The sequence below is a fragment of the Perna viridis genome, chromosome 3, assembly GCF_037379345.1.
Source record: "Perna viridis isolate PV_CMFRI_1.1 ecotype Kerala chromosome 3, ASM3737934v1, whole genome shotgun sequence".
NCBI classification, from domain to species: Eukaryota; Metazoa; Mollusca; class Bivalvia; order Mytilida; family Mytilidae; genus Perna; species Perna viridis.
In genome coordinates this window covers 48255636-48280037 of record NC_142447.1, presented here as the reverse complement: position 1 = coordinate 48280037, position 24402 = coordinate 48255636, and the positions used below count along the sequence as shown (strand labels likewise).

At 33.8% G+C, this 24402-nt stretch overlaps 1 protein-coding gene across 1 annotated transcript in view; it reads right to left on the bottom strand.

Moving 5' to 3' along the window:
* Window positions 1-24402, bottom strand: part of LOC148622670 (RRP12-like protein) — a 43053-nt gene that overhangs the window by 3722 nt on the left and 14929 nt on the right. Inside the window, exons 14-27 of the mRNA XM_088572691.1 lie at window positions 22934-23055; window positions 22097-22212; window positions 13197-13308; window positions 12030-12181; window positions 10871-10938; window positions 9522-9615; window positions 8806-8964; window positions 6012-6201; window positions 4875-4982; window positions 4485-4642; window positions 3702-3793; window positions 3210-3365; window positions 1109-1278; window positions 454-567 (exon numbers count right to left, since the gene is read on the bottom strand). Coding sequence (XP_088428817.1) covers window positions 454-567; window positions 1109-1278; window positions 3210-3365; window positions 3702-3793; window positions 4485-4642; window positions 4875-4982; window positions 6012-6201; window positions 8806-8964; window positions 9522-9615; window positions 10871-10938; window positions 12030-12181; window positions 13197-13308; window positions 22097-22212; window positions 22934-23055 — 1811 coding nt within the window. The remainder of the gene's footprint in view (window positions 1-453; window positions 568-1108; window positions 1279-3209; window positions 3366-3701; window positions 3794-4484; window positions 4643-4874; window positions 4983-6011; window positions 6202-8805; window positions 8965-9521; window positions 9616-10870; window positions 10939-12029; window positions 12182-13196; window positions 13309-22096; window positions 22213-22933; window positions 23056-24402) is intronic.

Below are 24402 nucleotides of genomic sequence, written 5' to 3'. Positions count from 1 at the left end.
ATAGGGTTCCATTTTAGTAGCCCTTACATATTGTATCTTATATTTTTATTGAAAATAAAAAATGGCATTTAAGGAATGACTGTCATATTTTTTCTGTCTGTTTGAAATAATCTCAATGCCTGTGGTGCACACTTGAAAATTAGCTGCGTATTCAAGTGTGTGCACCACAGGCATTGTTCACATTTGTCTAATTCTGCCTTTTTAAGAAATCATCGTTAAAATTAAAACATACTTTAAATGAAAATGTTAATGGAGATTTTGTTATTTAAGAAAAAATGCAAATATAATTTTTGCAATAATAAAACTAACCCTGCATCAGTAATGTCAAAAGTTTTTATAATGGCCATGACAACCTTGTCCCAGTTAATAATAAAAAAAAAGCTGGATTGAAAGGACTGAAACCAGAACTAAACTACTACAATTTGGAGGATTATTACATCAGAATTAACAAACCTTCCTCATCACTATCCTCCGTGATTATAAGACGGCCATCAGCTGATAATTTAAATTCACTTTCCTTTGGTTTCTTTGGTTTAGTTCTATCTACACTAGAACCCGGTCTTGTAGCTATAAGTAGAAATACAAACTTTATCAACAATGTAAATTCTGATATTATCAAACATATTTTTAGAGCTTTGACATATAAGCTAAATATACCAGAGTAATTTATCAACTGTCAATTATGATGACCAGTTATACTTTTTTTCATTGTAGCATACTATTCAAAAAAATATGTGTTGGGAATGAGTTTTGTAAAGATCAAAATTACGTTCAACATAATCAGTTTTTGATCCTTTAAGAGACAGATAAGATAAAAAATCATTTATGTATTGAATCCTTAAAACTAACAAGTAATAACCAGGTAATTGTTGTAATACTTAAAACTTAGTTTGCTTTATTGCTCATTTCTTAAGTGTTTTTGTTGTTCCTAAATGCCAGTTGCAACAATCAAGATATATGTATTGCATACACATAATATTGGAATTTGTTTGTAATTCTTGGAATCTATGAATGGTCTGGTAGGTGTGATGTTTTTCCACATCACTAGAAAACTTCAAAAGAACAATTAATGGAAGGTACAAATACAACTTGTTAAGTTTATACTTACCCATAACCTTCTTTGATGCAGTTGTATCAAGGAAATCAACAATATCATCAGCACCTTCCTGTAACCATGCCAACTTGGCTTTGATTGGATCTTTAGTTCTCTTTGACCTCTGACCTTTAGATATCTCATCATCAACTTCAGAATCTGTGTCTCTTAGAAGCTCATCAACACTAAAATCAAGAAGAAAAGGCCATAGTGGTATTCTTATAAAACTCATACATGTTCTGAGCTAACTTTCAGTAACTGTCAATGTTTTTGAGTGGATATCTCATTTTGTCTATATGGTGTATGTTGAGGTATTAAATGGGGAGAATTGGATGCATCATTAAATATTTTAATTTGATGAGAATCCTGCGATTTGATTGGTTTGACAAATATCAACATTGTTTCAATTTTAAACTAACTTGCTATTTAGGCCATGCCCACCTTTTATGGAACTACTTTTTGTTTGTCAACATCCGAAACAACGTTTTCAGTCACATTGTAACGTTGAAACGTTTTTTTGACAATAAATTACTAGCTAACTTTATGTCCGCCAGGTTTATGTCAAATTCCTGCTTTAATAACTGTGTCTTCAATTTTGGAAAATAATTGAACATTTCCCAGTGATGAAATGACAGCGTCTTGCCGCTGATTTCAAAATGGCGGCCAATTGTTTACTAGAATTACTACACGGCGGGAAAAATAGAGTTGCTGTTAACTCAGTGTTAATAAAAAGGATGGATATATCATTTTTTTTAATTTTTAATTAAAATATAATGAATGTATTCAATTTCTTATTAGTTTATACGCTATAACCTAATTTGGGTCTGTTTACGCTGATACATAATCTGCTTTGCGGATTATTCAGCATAAATGGACCCAAATTAGGTTATAGCATATAAACTAATCAGAAATTGAATGCATTCATCAAATAATTTAATATGACTATTTTTACAGTTAGAAAAGATGCTTTTATTTTTATTTTATCTTGGATACACAATTTTCCTATCACCTGATCAATAAACAATGTCATAAACTTTAAACCATGCCCCTTTTAACCAGACTATTTTTATCAATGAAATAATTCTGTCTTAAAAAGGTGTGTGAACAAATTAATACGACTTTATTATAGTTTTTGCCAAAATATCAAATTATAAGGAATGTATCTACTATCTAGTATAAAGAACTTTAGTTTGATTTATGCATATTTAGGTTATATGCTGGTGTATTTTTTTTATCTAATTTGTTATCACAACTCATACGTTATGTCAGAACTTGCTGAAACTATGCAGACTTTTTGTATTGCACTACAATTCTAACAAATAGGCCTCTGGAACAGGGTTATGTTGCTACAAGATTGAAGCCATCACTACATAAGTTTTATGGTTGTCATCATGAACTTGTGGATTGTTACAGTGTATCCATCTATGCCATGAAAACTGATTTGTTCAATGTGTCATAGTTTTCCTTTCCTCTTTCGTCTACCATGGACTTGACCTTTTATGAGCAGATTGGCGGGTGTTTCTAGAAAAGCATAGGATGCTTACCCTACCGGTGCACCTGGTCCATGCTCACAGTTTTTAGCGGTGTCCGAAAGGAATCAAGATTCTAGCAGAAATCAAAAGAATGTAATCCAGGGACAAAGACCAGATATGAAAAACAGACTAACACAACACAGAACATAAAGTAATTAAAATAATACATACAAAGTAGCAAAAGTAAATGAGCAACTCAGAGTCCACTAAGATCACAATAACAAGATAGGGTAATAAACATGTACATATCAATGTGCAGATTCTTGATGTCCTTTAGTACTTCCTTTCTCTTGCTAGTTTCTACAGTTTTCCTAGTTATTCATCTTTTGTGAAATGTTACCAACAATTTTTATTATTTGTTTTTCTTTTCTTTACCCTCTGGTTGCATTTTGAGATGATCATACTTTTCCTTCTAGTCTGACTTACCGTACATGCCTTATTTTGAGATGTGTCATATTTCTCTTTATCCCTGCTTGTATTGTAAGACAGTCCTCCTCATCTCTGCTAGTGTTGTGAAATATTTCTCTTACTTTGGCTGTGATTTTTCTCCTTACCTCTGGTTACATTTTAGAAGTTTTTCTTACCTTTCTGGTCTAGTTTTGAGTTGTTCATCATCACTATCACTGTCATCATCTGACTTTTCTTCTTTCTTTTTCTTCTTGTTTCTTTCCTGTGTCTTTCTGACATTCATCAACACCTTGTGTATACTGGTTGGAGCCATACCAAAGATTGTTTCATAACTGCAATATCAATAATGAAGTTTTACTGTATTATTTTTATATTCCTGTCTTAAGACAGAATGTATTACAGAAGACATGTCTGTCGTTCTGTCAATTTTTATTATGTTGTTAAACTATGCTATAGTGAATCTCAATTCATCATCTACAAGTATTCAAACCTAGATACAAAGTAAGAGACTGAATAAACTATCATTACCATGAAAATGTTTTAGTTATACAAACAAAGGACTGCCAAGAAATCAAACTTTGATGAAGGATCAATTATCAATATGTGATATGAATTAAGAATGTAACAGCTTTACGTCTCTCTTCAAATGCTAACTACAACTAACTTACCCAAATTTCTTAATCAATTTCCCGTATATTTCTTTAGCTTTAAACCTAAAGTGGTGTCTGCAGTCTTCTTTCATACCAGTTAAACTTGACATCTAAAATGGCATATTTAAAATTTATCAGGTAAAACTAATCCTCCCTTTCAACTGTTAGTTTGGAAACTAAGAGGTACATATGTGTTTTTTCCCAAATAGACTAAATTTCTAAACATGACAATAGATTGATACCAAACTGCATTTTTGTTCAGAAAGCAATCAATTATCGATACCATTTCATTACCATATTGCATTTTTTTAAATTAGCACTTGTCAAGTATAATATATGAAATCAAAAGTTGTTAAAAGCTGAAAAAAAATGTGTAAAAATTACTGAATTTAATAAATGATTGATCATATTAATACCCTGCCTTTAAAGTGGGGCAGTGTACAGTAATCAGGATGACATTCCTTCTGTCAATTTTCCATCATACTTTTGTATTCTTAATTACATCTTAAATGCTGAATGGATTTCAGGGAATGAATATAAAGAATTCATATTGTGCACCTGCCGTTTTGCTTTTTTACCTACATGTAAATTAATTTGGTACTAAATATTTCAATTTATATTATTGACAATATATCTTGTACAAAATATCTTTTCTATGACTTTTATAGAACTTTCATCCATTTATGTTAAATACATCACTTCAATTACACTTTCCAAATACATTTTCTTTTGAATGGAAACTCTGTTTTAACTAAAAATTAATTCTTCACCGAAATCAGACATCAATGATACCATACTTACAATGTGTTTGAGGTGACTAGCCAGTGTGACATCAGGATACGCTGATAACAAAACTTTAATGAAAGCTAAAGCTGACTTAATAATCTCTCTAGCTTTGGAGGAGAGAAGTAAACATACACTCTCTATTATAGTGGCAAGGAGATTACCATCAATACTTTCTGGAAGAAGAAGAAGATATACCAGTATCATTATAAAAAAATGTTAGAAATGTGTCCAAATTCAAATTTATCCAATTACCGGTCCCATTTTCTGGAAAACAAATAATAGTCATTTCAAATCATCATCCAAAAATGAGCTTTATTGCAAATGAAACTAATTCCTTTACTTTATAAATTTCTGAACATAATTTCAGAATTGAAGACTTTAGGTCCAACTATATCTGTTAGTTACCTTTAAACTCATACAATATTCTGGTTAGAGCCAACAGTGTACAACTGACCATCTGTGGAGAACCTCCAAGACCAGCTAGTATCATTTTAAAGTAGTTACTGATCACAGCTGAAAAAAAATCAATATCATACAACATTTAAACAAGATAAAGTAAAAATAAATTTTAAAAAGATTTGTCATTCTTTTTATGTTAATGAGTGTCACATTCTCAACAAAAAATCATTTTCAGTAAAGTGGTTTCCTTTTTATGAGGTCACCCCTATTACAAAGAGAGGGACATTGCCTTTTGTGTGGGGGTGGGGGTGGGAATGGGGTGGGATATTTGTTCTTGAAATAAAAAAAAAAAAAGGTTTTTTTTAGAAATATTTCAATACAGTATAGAGAAAATGGCAGAGGAGTTGCAAATGAAAATACATCATCTGCAATAAGGAGACCTATAAACAGATTTGTTTATTTCCAGTTCTAAATTTCGATATACAGGGAAACATCATGCTGATTTTGTCATATTTGGGGAGAAAATTTACTGTTCTGTTCAGGTTACACTAGCCGATGGCCACAGAAAGGAAATGGACGTCCCTGGGGGTACATTTGTGTTAAAATTAGTTAATACATCAGAAAAATACATGATACATGTATAGGAGTGGCCATCTCTTGGATGAGCTGTATTATGGGGTAAACACTATATTTTTGATTTACATAAATAATAATATTTTAGGGGTGTCAATACATTCCAAATACTTGTAATGCATTAAGAGGCAACAATTTTTCAAGAGCATTTTTGTTGAGGAATAAAATAAACAATTTTAGTTGGAAGTTCTTTTGTTCATTTTTCATTTTTTTGCATTCAAGTGCTTCCCAATACCGACAATGCATGATTTAAACCTGTCAAAGTGTATAGTGTTTGATTTATCTTTAGTCTCTCTTCTAACTAATGCCAAATAACATTAAAACAGCAGAAAACTCTTCAAATTTTCACTTAAATAAGTAAGATATCTAAAACAACATAACTTAATTTTTCCAACCATATAAAATATAGCTGAATACCCTGTAAGCTAATTAAATTAAATTTCTTAAAATCCTTAGGTGTTCACAATACTATATATACATCTGCACAGAGATTTTGGTTGATTATATTACCTAAAGGAGACTCATCTGAGTGTTCTATCTGACTTTTGCACATCTGTACAAGTAAAGTGTATGCAGCAGTCCTAGCTCGTTCTCCTACTTCTCTGGTACATAGTATGGCCTCAGGTATGACTGCTAACATGAACTCTGGTTGTTCTTTATCAAATTGCTGGAACAAATTCATCAAACAGCGAAGACGTGGCTGGAAAGATAATTAGTATAATCTTTTACAATTTGGATGAAAGACTTTAATAATAAGTGCATTATGACCTTACTTAGAAACACTCCAAACAAATCTCTAAGATTGACAAGTAGTTTTGAAAAAGTTGCAGATAGAGAATACAGTCGAACCCCTTTAAGTCGAAGTTGAAGGGACCATGGAAAAATGTTCAATTTATCCGAGGTTCCAGTAATCAAAGGTCGAGGATAAACTAGAAATATTAGTAGTTTGGTCACTGATTGTTTCTGCATTTACATCATTTGTTGTGCTTGTACATGTACATGTACTCAGGGGCTGCTCCAGCTTTCAAAATTCTGTCGCCAGAAAAATCACCAGCTGCCAATTTTTGTCTCCAATTTTCAGAAATTAGAGCCAAAATGGGTGCCAAAATATTTTTTTTTCTAATTTTTTAAATATGACAGTACTAAGTCCAGTGATGAGTTATCAATTCATCAAAATAACCCCTTCATTCATAACATACATGTATCCAAGATTCACTCTTGATGCATGTATAAAGCAGGTTGTTAGCTCTAGTCTCAGTCAGGATATAAAACAATTAGTCACTTTTTATAGGCAAAATAATAAAGTACTACTCCAGAAAAAAGGTGTTTTATTTCTAACAAGGACTTTATATTACTATGCTCATATAGTTCCTAATTTTAAAATATGTTCATTGTTGACCTTTGTCCTTTGTGATCTAATTAAGTTCATCTTAAAACATAATTTTGTTTTTCATTTATTAATTTTCAACAAACTTAATTCTTTTTTCAAGGGATAAAATTTCTAGCAAACAATCATTGACCATTAATTTTGTCCCTTATCAATTATCTTGAATTCTATTTATCTGAATATAATTAGAATTTGGGAATCCCCATCTATTTGTTTACCGATTATCCCACCAAAAAAGGCACACGACAAAAGTGTAAACAAATGTCATCCATTTTCTTTATCAATTCTTGCTTTTCAAAGTGTTTTAGACACTTCCTGATGGGATAATCATTGTTAATTGGATTTAATTTATTCTGTTATAAGGTGAATCTGTTTCTGTATCATATGGTTTAACAGGGCTGTGAAGCTTGTATGTAGCCTCGTGCACATAGCCATGGTTGTGTTTACCTTTGACCAGATGATAAAAGTTTTGATTGGCTGGATAATATAATTACATCTAACTGACACCTCCCAGAAGGATATGGTGAGTCACGGTCACCTGGTCTAATCACTTTTGATTGGCTTCAGTCGTAAATTGGTCATGGTCAATTTACTTTGACCAGGTGTCAAAACAATTTTTTAATTGGAGAGAATATCCGTTGCTGACAAACTTCACATCAATTTTAATACACAAAACCTAGGCGCCAACTAGTTATTTTTGTTGCCAGATCAAATAAAAAATTGCAAATTGCGACATTGGCGAAGCCTAGCGTGATCCCAGCATGTACTTCACTTTACACAGTACTTTGTAATATCTTGCATTTCATATCAGAAGATATTTGTTTGTATGTTGTATATCATGTTTGAAATACTAAACGGCACCAAATGTTTTAGTGAAATTTCCTTTTTGTTTTTTTTCTAGCTCTACATTATTACAATAAAATTTCAAATTCACTAGCAAAACGAATGTAGTCATTAAAATACACTTGTTATCGTCTGTTTGATGTTTCATTTAATAGTCAGATACCACTGCAATTCATCTGCATTTTAAAAAAAAAAATTATCAAATATCAAAATATCTGATATCACTGTTAGTGTGAATTCCTATGTGTAATAATAAAATTTGTTTCTTTTCACTACACATGCAATTTTAAATTAATTAAATACATATATCAAGCCATGAAGAGTGTCAACAAATTTATTTTAAAAGCCATGCTAATTGTTGTCAAAACACACTTCGATCATGGTTTGTAATAAAGCAATCAGTTTTCTGACTAATTAGTTGTCTTCGAGACTTCAGGGTAATTAACCTCGAAGTCCTGTCAAGGGAACTGATTGATTACCTCGAGTTATCTGAGGTTTCTTTTCATCTGACTTCGAGTCATCCGAGGTAAAATTGTATTGGATTAAGGGGAGTTTTACTGAGACTTTGTAATTAGTTCATGTTATCCAAGATTTCGACTAATCCGAGTTTGACTGTATGTACCTCCTTTAACATAATAAAATGAATGTTAAAATCCATACTACACTACTGAAAACTCAACTTCATTCAAGTAAATTAATTAAAACAGCAAGTGCAGAAATCTTATAGTTATTCTATGAAATTTCAGGAGAAATTACAGGTACAAAATGGTAATCCCTAATGTTAACCTGTATTACCAAGTCAATGTTATAGTTATGGATGCTAAAGGATACAAAAATATGAAAGGCAGATTACTTTATACCATCCCAATTGATGCTAATCCCTTCACATAATCACTGGCTGGATTCTTAATTTCAAGGTTCCAGATAACCCATGAAAATAATTAAAATTGGTACTCCACAAGTAATAAATTTAATTACAGTATACAATATCAATCACTACTGTAGACAATATTGAATCAAAAACTGATATATATATGCCAGTAAGAAGTGCCTTCAGTCTGTCTGTATACTTACAGCTTTAGATGAAGAACTGGAAGCAGACAACGAGGACAGCAAAGTCTCCTGTATATCTGACAAATTCTTTTTGATAAATTTTTTACATCCTTCAGATTTACCACCACAAATCTCTTCTAAAATTCTGTATGACTTCTTCTGTGATGTTTTGTCTAATGACTGTTATAAAAGAAAATGAGAAAAAAATCAACGTATTGTATATGTTCATTTGTAATACAGTCTTTATATGTCAAACACAAAAGCCATAGAAAAATTACAGAGAAATACTGATAAATAAGATATTCCCTGCTTCATTTGGACTTAAAACATGTAATCTCCTTAAGCTGGATTATCTCTCCAGATAAATTATCTTTCAAAAAGCATAGAAAACCAAACTTTCTTATTAAGTTTCATTAAAATCAAATGAAGGTTTCAGAATTAACATTTAACAAATATGAACAAGTAAAAGCTTAAATAGAATGACCTTCCTTTGCAGGAATCCAACAATAATTATTTTTCTTCATGCACATTTACTAATGAGGTCTAACCTCCCTTATGGTTTCTTCAAAATTGGGCAAATGGTTTAGGAGAAATTGTGCCACACAATATATGTATGGATGGACAGGCAGTTACAGACAGACAGACAGACAGGATAATATATACATACATATACCCCCTTCTTTGTATGCATAAAACTGTAGCAGTGATTAAATAAAAGTTATCTAAATAAAACTTACCTGCAAATTACTACATGCAATTTTGTAGAGGTGCTTTATTCTTTTATCATCAATATATGGCAGTTCAGCAATGGCTATGTCTAGAAGTGAATGCCTGCAAAAATGTGAAAAAGTGATAAAAGAGTAAACATCACATCATCATAAAACAAAAGCAAATATTGTGTTTTTTTATGCAGGAAGAATTACCTGTAAGAGGACTAAATTGTAAACTAGAGAGGCCTTATTAATAAATATGTCACATACCTTAATTTGGGTGTCATCCTAGGTCTATTAAAGAAGGCTTAGAATGATTTTTCTACGGACCAAATTGTCACATATTTTAAATCCTGTATTTGTATTCTAGATTAATTCCTGTCAGACAGAAATCAAACCTTTTGTGATTCTAAGGTCATAGGTTAAATTCAAACAGATTCCATTAAGAGGACTTTGTCCTCTGTCGCATGTTCAAGTATGTCCCATGAACAAGTGCATACTTAACAGAAGTCTAGAGTGGGGAAATACAATTCAATATTCACAAAATATGCAAAGACAATAATCATTTTACAGTTTCTATTTTGATTTCATGTTAAACAATGTTTAAACAATTACATAGAATAACTGTTTTTCAATACCAGGCACATTGACTAAAAAGTCAAGTTAAAGTACACAGATTTTGACTCTCAAAATATCTGAACTTTAAGCAAGGCATTTTCAATTAAAAATGCTGTTAGCATGTCCACAAAAAGATTACCCCCAGGGTACTTGTATTTTAATCAAGTGAAATGCTTAAGTAACATTGAATTATCCCTCTTGTAAGCATGGGACAATACTTATCTCCCTTCAGGTAAATCGGATGCCTTACCTTTCTATAAATTTTCATCAAAGTGGAATGAGTACTTTGGGAGCAAAAGTGTTTAAGAGATGTGAAGGTGTAAAAGCTTGAGGTTGGATTACCTTCCCTTGTTGGCATCCATCTATTATTTACTTTCTTACACATCTTCATAACCTTCTTTTCAAATTACATCAAAAGCTGCCAAGCAGGTGAGCAGTTGTGCTTACAAAATATTAGACAGATAGACAGGCTGACATCCAGACATAGGGATTCTTAACTCCCCCAATTTTGTTTGTGGAACTACAGAAGTATAAAAAAAATTAAAACATTTCAATGGACATACACAAATAGTAATATGGTTGATTAAAGTATATAAAGCATGAAAAATAAGAAAAAACTTGAAAGTGATTCTGTGATCAATAATTGGATATTGGATAATCAAGTAACAGGTCGACATGGTAGTTTTTGCCATCTGTACATTCCATATCATTTCTATCATACCACTATTGTTACTAGAGTACACTGTATTAAGAACTACCTTTTAGAAGCTTCGGTATCTTCTTCTTTTAATTTCTCTATACATTTATCACAGAAAGTACACACCATCTAAAATTACAGAAGAGAAAAGACCCACTATTATTGAATGAACAATAATTTAATAGAGTACAGTGAAACTTCTCCAAACCGGCCACCACTGGGACAAGAAAAAATGGCCGGTTTTGTGAAAAATAGCAATGCATTCTAAAAGCTGTTTCCATTAATGTGTTCTATAATCCTACACCTTGTCAGTTTGTTGGTCGAGACATGTTTAATGCCAATTCAAAATTTTTCGCTTTTCACTACATTTCAAAGCTTGCATCATTTGTAAAGATTTGATTTTACAAACAATACCGCCAACAAAATAATATTCACAGTTTTGTAAGAATGTGTATTAAAGATCAAAGAGCTATTGATGGTAATTAATTATTTGTATTGTTTTTGTAAATTAACTATCAACAAAGTCTGATAATTTTGCCCCCATGTTGTTTTTGCATGGGTACAGGTCACATTAATTGACAGTTAAAAGATTGTAAAGATCGTACTATTAAATGAACCCGGTTGCCTGATGTGTGTACACACCAATTAATAGCCAACCAGTGACAAAATGTAATGTCTGGATTAAATTTATTGTTTAAACTACTGTCCCCTTTAATTATCATCTGTCCACTGATGAAATGCAAACCGTTCAGTGAATCAATTATTAATTGCGTAATATTATGTAATCATTTACAGTTTTGTTGACACATTTATTACTGGTGAACAATAACCGGGCGGCCAGAATTGAGAGGTTGTTTTTATTTGAAATATGTAACTAAAACTGTGAAAAGTCGGCTGAGGTACGGTTTTAGGGGGTGACCGGTCTATTGATGACAAAACTCACAGGTTTTAATGTATATTGGCCGGGACTTTCAAAAACAGGCGGTTTGGAGGGAAGACCGGTTTTCTGAGGGTCCAGTTTGGAGAAGTTTCGCTGTATTAATATAATGTACATCCAAACATCGCACAAACTGTGTCATTGTGTGAATCACTTACAACCTTGATATGTTACACAGTGTCCAAGATAATTTTGGTGAAAGTTTCTTATTTCTATTACATTTTTAAGATTTTGTGACTAATATACAAGTAAAAAAAAGCATGATGCAGAATACCTGACTTACATTAGGTTCAGTGACTTGGAGATAACATTTTATTGTCTCTAAAACTGCAAGTTTGACTGGATCTTTTGAATTGTCTGTTTCTGCCGTAAATAAGTTAAATAAAATCGGCAGAAAGTTCTTGGAAAACTTGGAAACCTCTAATTTACTCTCCTCTGCAAATATATAGACATGAGATAGTAAAGATGGATAAAAAAGATTGTGTTCACATAAAACAAAGAAAAAGTCATATAATTTGTGAAGAAATAATATTTCGAGTGCCATAGCTATCACAAATGAAAACACTGAGAAAAAGCATTTGAAATGACTTTCGTGTTTATTCTTGAACTTCAAATTGTGTCAAAATCATTTGCAATTGCAGCATACAAGTCATTTGATGTCAATTGGAGGTTGTTATTAACAAATATATAACTAAGCAGGTACCAAATTTGTAATCAATTAAATGAGTAGTATGATGGTCAATGGTTTTGTTGAATGGGATCGAAGAACAATGTAAATCCAACATAAAATCCACCAGTTGTGTGGTTGTATAAAAAGGGGACGATTGCAATATTGAAAGTTTTTAAAATGAATTAAATGATGAAACTGTAACAGAAAATAAGTTTGGTTACTTAATATCAATTCACTTCTGGGTAATTTCAACCATTCCTCAGAGACAATATAATGGACCTCTACATGCATCAGAGACAATATAATGGACCTCTGCACCTATCAGAGACAATATAATGGACCTCTGCATGCATCAGAGACAATATAATGGACCTCTGCACCCATCAGAGACAATATACTAGACCTCTGCACGCATCAGAGACAATATAATGGACCTCTACACACATCAGACAATATAATGGACCTCTGCACCCATCAGAGACAATATAATGGACCTCTACACACATCAGAGACAATATAATGGACCTCTACATGCATCAGAGACAATATACTGGACCTCTACATGCATCAGAGACAATATACTGGACCTCTACACGCATCAGAGACAACATAATGGACCTTTGTACACATTAGAGACAATATAATGGACCTCTGCACACATCAGAGACAATATACTTGACCACTAGAAGCATTAGAGACAATTTAATAGACCTCTGAAACTTTGATTTATACTACTATATATCTCTAAAATACACAATTTGTTTCAATTTGTTACCCTACCTTCAGTTAGTGAATGGTTAATGATCTTTCTAAGAGAACTCATCACCTCCATACGTAGCTGTGAATGGTCACTTATAGCTGTACCTAAGATTTTGGCTATTCCCTTGAAAGACTGAAAAAAAAAAAAACGTACATACATAATGCTAAAATGTGGTGTACTCATTCATAATATGTGAGGACAAAAAATTATTTATACAGTATACAAATTGAAATTGATCAAATAGTAGCAGGTAGTATATCTACAATATTAAGGAGGTAGACCTAGGGTAAGGGACACAACTCTTAAAAATCACTGGAACATTTGTATTCAGCATTTAACATCAATCTTATGAAAGCATCTAATTAACTTGGATTCATTTTATTCTGCTTCAAATGAAAGCTTGAGAGGCTTTGGTGAAATTGAATATGATACAAACATATCACTGATTTCATGAATTATGCTCCTTACCCTAGGTCTACCTCCTTAAGAAATGCCACAATAATTCCTTCAACTTTTAATCAGCAAACATGAAAATGCTAATAACATAGAAAACAAGACGTAGATGTACATGTACTACAAACTCATAAATGGGAGACACACATAGGTATCACAAAGATTGAGAATTAAATATCACTTGGTAGGATCTCAAAGTTATTTAATTTCGACAAATTAAACAGAGATTTTATTAGTTTAGCTTTAAACTAGAAATATTGCGAGCAAGCTCATGCTAATCTACATACCAACCTTACGATAAAATTTCATGAAATTCCATGGAACAGTTTAAGAGTTGGGCTTACAAGGTTTCAACATGTAAAACCCTTAAATTCGATTATCTCTCTTTGAAGTCTTCCAACAGTAACTATATTTCTTCATGCACATCTACACATGATGCCCAACCTTCCTGCAATTTCATTGAAATTTCTTGAGGGGTTGGGAAGAGTCACGCTGACAAGGTTATATCTTGTAAAGCTCTTCAGTTGGATTATCTCCCTTGGGACTCCTATGACAGTTGCTATATTCCTTCATGTACATACAACAAAATGCCCAACTTTTCTGTACAATTACATAAAAATTCTTTGTGCATATTTAAATTGTCACAGGAATATATAACGTTCACTATATTGTACATGTCCATTGGTGATGTTGGATTGTCTGTGAAGTTGCTGAGGGCGGAAGTTATGAAAATTTGTTGATTAAAATGTATGGTTGAAATTCATGATAGTTGTATTAACACATCTTGCCTATAACAGGTCGACATTTTTGGTGCCGTGACCACCCGGCATTATGAATAATGCGATGGAGAAATTGAAAGCCAAGCGATCAGCAATTCGAAGTGCATTTACAAGGCTCTACCATAAATTAGAGGAGGCAAGAGAAGAAACAGCAGAGAAAACGAACACGAAGTTGTGTCTCTTTTCGAGAAGTTGGTACAGAAACAAATATTGTTTGAGACATTAGATGAGCAAATTCTTGACATTGTGTACACGGAAGACTTCGAAAAAGAACAAATCGAAGTAGATGAACATTCAGTAGACACAGATTCAAAGATTCGACAGATGCGTAAGTTTATCCAAACCTTCCAAAACCCCGATCCCCGTCCAAATGCATCTACACTGCCTTCAGTAACTCACAAACTCAACCCTGATATCACACTGTTTGTTCCCATGCATAGCACATTCGTTCCGCAATTAACACACGCAAGTGAGAGCCAACCCCCACATGCTAGTCACACATTCAATATGTAAACCCATCAAAGCGCATTTTCGTCTGCAGGTAACCATAACCATCATCTGCCCAAGCTTACCCTCCCTACCTTCTCAGGTAACATTTTGGAGTGGCAAAACACCACAATGTAACTCTAACAAATGTACAAAAGTTTAACTACTTGAAAGCACAGCTTGATAAAGACGCCTTATGATCTTTACTGGTTTAGCGATCACAAATGCAAATTACGAGGAAGCCGTAAAGTTGTTAAAAGAAAGGTTTGGCCAGGAGGATAAAGTTGTTAATGCCTATATCAAAGCTGTACTTGAATTACCGACACCAAGAAATCAGATTGCTAGTCTACACAACTTTTACAATGGACTGGAAGCATATGTACACGGATTGGAAGCTTTGGGCCAAACACAAAACATACAGGAAAGTACTGGTTCCGATTATACTCAACAAGTTACCGGGAGAAGTCAGAAAGCATCTCGCATGAGAACACAGATCAAAAACATGGGTACTAAGCGATTTACATCGGAGTATATAGATATCATGGACGAAGGACTAGAGATCAAATCCACATCAAGCTTGCCAAGTACATCATCTTTCTATGCTGGAAGTAGGTCACCAAAGTCATAATCACAACATCATGTAAACAGATCATATCAGAATACTAGCATTGAAACCAGACTATATATATTTTGCAAAGAGATACACTCACCTACATATTGTACCAGATTTATAAAACCAGCAGCCCGCATGAACATACTAACACATGAGAAGTTATGCTTTAACTGTCTCAGAAATCACCGCATCAACGAATGTTAGTCCAGGCATACATATAGAAACTGCGACAAGAAACATCATACTAGTATTTGTGCAGTACGCCAACCTGGAGACATGAATGAGATAAACAACAGAAATGGCAATAACACAGCGAATGCATACTTACATCACCGAGGTAACCATAGCAACAAACTGTCCTCAAATCAGTCATCAGTTAATCTAGTGAATGATAACCAGGAGAAACCGGAACATGATGCCGCCATTCTTTACACACAGTCAACCGAATCATGATCAAACGTATTCCTTAAAACTGCCATAGCACCAGTCAGGACCAACCAACAATATCTCCATACGAATATACTTTTTGATGAGGAAGCCCAGAGATCATTTAGAACTGAAGAATTGGCTAACAAACTAAACCTTCGCAGAGAAGGAACAGAGGTCCTACACTTGTCAGCATTTGGAGGTGAGGAAACCGATGTGAAACACTTAGATAATGTGAAAATCTACCTGAAGACTGATAATGGCCAAAAACTTGAAATCAAAGCACAGATAGTACCAACCATAGCTATGCCATTGAAAAACCACATGCGTAACACTGACTCAAAGTTTGGTTATTTGCAAGTCTACAACTAGCTCACCCAGTATCACACCAAGATGAATTCCAGATATCGTTATTGATTGGTGCAGACTACTACTGGGACATCGTAGAAGACCATGTAGTGCGAGGAGATGGCCCGACAGCAGTACCGTCGAAGATAGACTATTTACAATCAGGTCTCGTGTATGATAAACATAGCAAAAGAGATACCGCAAGTAGCGTTTTCAATGTACTCATATCACACAAAACTGAAAAATCAAATCTGAAAAAGTTCTGGAAATTATAGGCCATCGCAATTAACAGCCAGGAGATTGACGATAACAATGACGATTATATCCGAACCTACCAGGAAAGATCCATAGAATTAGGAGATAGCCAATATGTTGCCAAGTTGCCATGGAAACCAAATCATGATGAGTTGCCTATGAATTTTGTTATCACTAAAAAATGAGCAGAAAACGTAATAAGGAGACTTAGCCAGACACCAGAATTACTCACCAAATACGGAGAAATTATAAAGGAACAGGAGCGACGAGGCTTTATCGAGAAGGTAGATGAAGCGACAACAACATCAGACAAGATACATTATATTCCGCGTCACACAGTACACAAAGATTCCAGTACAACACCTATAAGAATTGTATATGATTGCAGTTGTCGCGAGTCGAATAATGCACCAAGCTTAAAGAACTGCCTAATGGATACACCACCTGATCTCAACGACTTGACAAAGATTTTGATGCATTTTAGAGCAAAACCAGTTGCCATGACAACCAATATTGAGAAGGCATTTCTACATGTTGGCTTACACGAAGACGAGAGAGACTCAACACATTTTCTATGGCTGAGCAACCCTACCAATCCCACGAGTCATTTGCAAACATGTTGATTTAAATCAGTCTTCTTTGGAGCAACGAGTTCGCCCTTCATTCTCAATGCCACTTTACTGAAACACCTAGAATTAATGACCAGTACAATATAAAAACTGATGATTAGAGACTTACATGTAGAAAACATACTTACCTGCGTACAAGGCGAGACTGAAGGTGCATGACAAATGTAGGATTTAATTTATGATCTTGGACATCAAACAGCAAACGAATTAGAGATTTAGCAAAGTCAGAAAACGTACTTGATAAAGATAAAAACACAAAGATTCTTGGAATGTTATGGAACAGCAAGTCAGATACTCTAATGTATCAGAAAAGATATGTTGGAACACAACACATTAAACAAGTAACAAAGAGAGAGATTTTGAAAGTTTCGTCCAGAATTTATGACCCACATGGAATATTAAGTCTGGTAACAATATGAGCAATATCGCTTATACAGGAGCTTTGGAAAGAAAATCTAACATGGGATGAACCAGTACCAGAAAAGTTTATAAACACCTGGATCAGACTTGAATAAGGCTACACAGATTAAGTTGCTGAGATATTACTTTGTCGACAACACAACAAACGACATCGTTTTACATGTATTTTGCGATGCAAGCCACATGGCCTACAGAGCCACCGCATACCTACGCAATGGAGACATGAGCACCTTAGTAATGGATAAAACAAGAGTAGCACCAGTGAAGAAACTAACCATCCCACAATTAGAACTTATGGCTGCAGTAATCGGATCGAGGCTTATGACACACATTAAAGCAACACTGAGTTGCAAGCAAGTATTTTTCTGGTCTGATAGCAGCATAGTATTGAATTGGCTAAAATCGACAAAATCGCTTAAACCATTCGTTGCAAACAGAATCAGAGAAATAAGAGACACAGAATCACGTGAATGGCAATACTGTCCTACAGATGATAACCCTGCTGATCTGATCACCCGAGGACTCACCGCCAAACAGTTTGTAGACACTGACACATGGAGAAAAGGACCGAAATGGATAAGGGATCGTACTGTAAGGGATCTGGATGCCCAGACACGATACCGAGAAATAATACCGTAATGATACGTAAATAAGATTCTTCGGAAGTGTGGGACATGCAGAAAAGTAATTGGAAAACAATACAGTGTACCCCACCCACCACCATTACCGAAAGTCCGAGTAGAGATATTGTCACCGTTTTCTGTCACAGGAGTCAATTATACAGGTGCGCTATTCGTGAGAGATCATAATGGAACTTTGACAAAAGCGTATGTATGTCTAATTACATGTGCATTGACCAGAACAGTGCATTTGGAAGTTGTTCCAAATATGAGTGAACATTCTTTCATCCTTGCATTTCGTTGGGTTTGTAAGTCGCAAATCGCTTCCTAAAGTACTTATATCCGACAATGCAACAACATTCATCACTGGATCAGAAGAAATTTCGACGACTTTGTGAATCCGATACCATACGAGAGACTCTATCAACACACGGCATAGAATGGAGATTCATACCAAAGCATGCCCCATGGTTCGGGGGATTCTGGGAGCGGTTAATCTGACTTACTAAGACAAGTTTGAAAAAAGTGCTCGGCCGATCTCAAGTGAATATAGAGACTTAACAAACAATCGTCACAGATATAGAGACAATCTTAAATGATAGACCGCTTACATATCCTTCCTCGGACATCAAAGACTGTGATCTGTTAACACCATCCCATCTTTTGTATGGGCAGAGGATATCCAGATTACTGTATCCACATTCTGACAACGATGAAATCGCGGACCCGATGTACATGGACCACCAGAGACTTTACAAATGTGGGCAAAGACAATCACATTTAATTGAACATTTCTGGAAATGTTGACAATCCGAGTACTTGACGTCTCTACAAGAATTTCATAGGACAATGACATGTCGTTCTGATTCACGATGAATTGCGACGGACCAATTGGAAAATCGGGATCATAACTGAACTTGTGCGCGTAAATGATCGATATGTGAGATCGGCATGAATCTGTACAAACACTGGCGAAACGTCGAGACCAATCGCATATTATATCCACTGGAAGTGACACATACGATTGCAAATGAGTCCGAACATTTCAGTACGACAACAGAGCAACAGAACATTTGTGTGAAAACTTGTATGCGATGAAACGTGAAAGAGAGAGCCAGAATTATCATTCAGAAGTTGATCAGCAATATACTGTCTGACAGCGACAAGAACGACCTATAGATGAGTGATGCAAGTGTAACACAGACTACATGCTAATCATTCAATTTTTTTATTTCATGAGTGACTTTAAGTTTTCAATTTATTTCCATTCACGATTTTTCATATTTTCAATTTCTATTTTTGACCATATTTTACACAACGCGATGGACATTTACTGTTTATGATCATGCACTATTAAGGTTATTTATTTTCTGTATTTTGTATAAAATTTAAATTTTTGCGGCCCCCCGTATATTGAGATTGTCGCGGGAATATAACGTTCACTTGATGTCCATTGGTGACGTCGGATTGTTGGTGATGTCGCCGTGGGAGGAAATTATGAAAATTTGTTGATTTAAATGTGAAATTCACGATAGCTGTATTAACACGTCTTGCCTATAACCCGTCGGCAGTGCGTATTAGGAGGAGTTGCAATGACAAGAAACATAGATGGAATGATGGGCTGACAGACAAGGTGATTCCTACATACCCCACCAAACTGTTTGTTGGGGGTGGGGGTATAAAAATTACAAAAGCTAGTTATCAAGTGAAATAGAATTTAAACCACTAGTAAAACTAATTTATTTTATGACTTACAGACATGGTTTTACCTGAAAAAGTGGAAGAAAATCATGTCTGGATCTAGTAGGGATTATTTCTGTAAAATGGCAACCAACCAATGGCAAATGAATATCCCCCTTGGAATTTTTTTCTTGCAGTGAAGAGTTGACAGGTTGCATATAATTAATAATTGGATAGATATTGACAGATATTACCAATCAACTAATAGGATAATAAAAAAGTGGTATCAGTGAAATAAAAAGATCATTCAAATGCGCCCATCCTTGGTATCTGTACTTAATGTCTGATTCCGGCTTCGTGTTTAATAAACTTTAAAACTGTGTAAGATATTTAGAATTTAACATCACTGAGAGTGCAAGCCAGGGAAATCTCAGAAACCCAAGGGTAAGATTTCAAGTTCTACAGAACTTTTTGAAAACATTGAAATTTTTACTTAAGACTGGATGACATTTTCTTGTCTTGCATTTTCTTCGTGTACTTTAGGTACCAGTGTCACATTGCATATCCCTGAGCGGGTGTATGTCAAAACATTGAGTCTGTAAAAATATAGTGCATATCCTTTTTGCCTCTCTACAAGCTGATGTTTTGTCAAAAGATATGAACAGTAACTTATTAAATAGACCAAACATCACACCATAAGATGCCAAACTTTTTTCGAAGAAAATCTAACATAATAACATAAAAATGTTCCACAGAAAAGGTTCGTTTGATGAGTGTAAAATGAAAGTACAGAAAATGGCTATTTATAGTTCAAGACTCCTTTTTTGTCCAATTTTTGTGGATTCACCCTACTTTCTTTGCAGGAAATTATTTTTACACATCTCCTTAGAAATGCTACATGCGTGAAAGTTTTATTGAATAAATTTATATATTTTTAAAAAAAATTCTAAAAATATGCACTTCACTATAGAAGTCTATGTGAAAATTAATACGATACTGAGATCTTTTCTGTGTTTTCCTGATTTTAGGTCAATATTTTTTTTCAGCAAAGTGTCAGCCTCGACTTATTGTCCACTTAGACTTATATAAGGATTTTTCAAGAAAAATGTTCATCTACAATATATTTCATTAGATCTGTTTAGTTCACTTTTCATTGCTTTCATTCAAAATTGTGAGTAAACTGCAATCAATGGTCAAACTGGTGATCGAACTTGAAGATTATTCATCAGTGCCACTATCCTGTATGAATGAATATGACGATGTTAATAAAAACTTTGAAACCGTTAAAATATATAAACAAACTCTAAAAGATACTTTAACAAAACTCTTTTTTTCTTTAACTGGAAAGATATTATCGAGTGTTCCGGAGTTATCGGTCCTTTAATATGCAAATTTATTCCCATTTACAGTATGTCATAACACATTTGCACGTGGCTCAAATTATAATCAGTTAAGGTGTTATTTAAATGGCTAATTGCAACCATATTTACGGGTAACAATTTTTTGTATTGTTATTCAAAATACCTGGTAATATTGTTTATTAATTATCGCTTGTAATTATGACCTTTTCATAAAATTAATTTCAAGCTAATTTCACACATGGGTGCCCACGCTTGACATGTTTATGATTCTGTACACCTTATGATCTAATGCTTCAGAGCAATTGACACACAATTCAATAAAAATAATTGAACTCATGGAAAAAAGTACACTTTATAACAAAAAAAACAAATATTAATTTAATTCAGAAATATTATACAAAGTAACATCACTGGAATAATATGCTGTTAAAAACAAACTGCTCAACTCAGATCTTCGTTGACGCCTACCATATAAATCCACATGTCTGACCCTCAACTTATCTGGCAAACTTGACTATCTATGCATTTTTTCTTTGATTTTGGTCAAAATTAGGCAATTTGACTTATGCTCCACTTAGACTTATAGTCTGGAAAATACGTTAATTCTTTTTCTCACTTTAAAAATTGATTTTGTGATTAATAGCCAAATTAAGAATGCAGTTCTTGATAGTGTTAGGTTTAATCAGGTTGAATCTAAGTTATAGCTTAGAGACTAGTGGTCAATTTCACAAAAAAATTAGATCTAACTTATGACATCATAAGTTATGACTATTTTTTGTGAAATCAATCACTGGACAGGATTCTGGTTTGTCTGATTAAGGCAGTTATGACTGTATATTAAGCATATTACCTTGGCCAGATCTGTTGGTTTATTACAGAAGCCTGGTAACAATGTCCACATCTGGTATTGTAGAGCTTCGTATGATTTACCCACTACAATGTTATCTGTCTGGGTCGCTTCTAAAGCTATAAGTAACATATACGTTATATCATTTATCAGTAAAATATGAATGTTTCCAAATATCAGGTTCTTTTCCAGAAAATACCTTCCAAGGCTAAATAATGCAGGTGATCTCATTTTTTTAAATTGAAACACTAACAAAATACCCCTTTCTTTTACAATGATAACAAAACTTGATAAATACAAACCAGTGCTGTTTTCAAATCTTATTAATCTGGAATCTTTAAATCACATTAAATTATAGTATAGAATACCAGTATATCTCATCTACTTGTAACTAATGAAATTAGAAATAAAAATATTTCTTCACAATAATAACAAGAATACTGACCTCTTTGTCTGAACTTGGCAGCCAATGGAAGAAAGTATGACGTAAAGAATCCTAGCTCTGTATTACAGACAATACTGACCTCTTTGTCTAAACTTGGCAGCCAATGGAAGAAAGTATGACGTAAAGAATCCTAGCTCTGTATTACAGACAATACTGACCTCTTTGTCTGAACTTGGCAGCCAATGGAAGAAAGTATGATGTAAAGAATCCTAGCTCTGTATTACAGACATTACTGACCTCTTTGTCTAAACTTGGCAGCCAATGGAAGAAAGTATGATGTAAAGAATCCTAGCTCTGTATTACAGACAATACTGACCTCTTTGTCTGAACTTGGCAGCCAATGGAAGAAAGTATGACGTAAAGAATCCTAGCTCTGTATTACAGACAATACTGACCTCTTTGTCTGAACTTGGCAGCCAATGGAAGAAAGTATGACGTAAAGAATCCTAGCTCTGTATTACAGACATTATCTCTGATCACTGGTATCATCCAACTACGTGGGAAATTGTAATCATCACTAAAAAGTATAAGAGTTTACTTTAGGTCCTCATGAATCAATTCTTTTTTTTTGCATGAAAGAAAAAAGATAAAAACCTGTTAATTTATCAACTCATTGTACAAAGTGATTAGATGATATATAACAGTAATGCTTCAACAAACATGTACTTAAAATCAATTATCCTAATTATTCCCCCAAAACATGCGGCCATAATTTACTTCACCTATGTTTGCAAGAGAGTGTGTAAAACACAATAACGGGAGTGCCAAGCTGTCCTCGAGCATTGTGGCATTTAATAAGCAGATGACAAAAGATCATTTACAAAGGTGAAAACATTTCTCACTAATCATTTCATCCACTTGATTAACTGTTTACAGGTGTCAAAACTTCGATAAATGAGCTTGGCATATTCAAAATATCTTTTTCATTAAATGTGACGGTGTCAGTGCTGATGTCAGTGTTTCAGTGAAACCCTCAATTTGCAAACAATTCGAAACAGAAGGAAACAAATATGAAAGATGAAAGGAACCAAGATCATACTATTTTAATTCATAAAAGGCAACAATACTTAATCCAAAATATTCTCCTATAAGTCTTGCCAAGAAGGAGTGGGAACTGCGCAGTTTATATAGAAGAACTTGGCAAATCAGAAAGCTTGAATCAGAAGGGCATTCCCATTGAAAAAAAATTAATTGAGAATCCACGAAAATTTGTCACCACAAAATCAGCTTCAAAGACAAAACCACAAAATTTTATCCTCACCAAAATAAATGATTATACAGTAATCCATTCCAAAAGGGTCAAAATTTACAACATTTAATCCAAATCCAACAATTTATTTGTGATAAGGAACCTTGTAGTACAATGTCATGAGATCCATATCCATTATAGTGTCCAGAAAAAATACAGAATGTTTGTTTATTGTCCATATTTGCCACCCATTTCTAAAATAGATAGGTTCAGAATCCATAAATTCAATCCAAAACAGACTTTTGTTGTGCAGATACTCAAGGTACAATTTCATAGACATCCATACACTTTTACTCATGTTATAGACTAGAAATAAGAAAAAATGTTTACAAGCACCTTTTTACCCCCAATTACCCAATAGTTAGTCATACCCCAATAATCAACTCTGTGGAACGTTGTATAATATCATAGAGGTTAATACACATCTTTGGCTTGTTATTCCTTAACAAATAACATTATAATCTCTAAAATAATTCCCAATGCCTGACTGCAGTAGCATGGAACCTGGTGGTAATATTTAATAGAGATCCATTCACTTTTACTGAAGTAATTGTGCATAAACAAAATGAGTATGGAGGAAGCCAATAGAAACAATGCCATAACAACTTTTTGCTA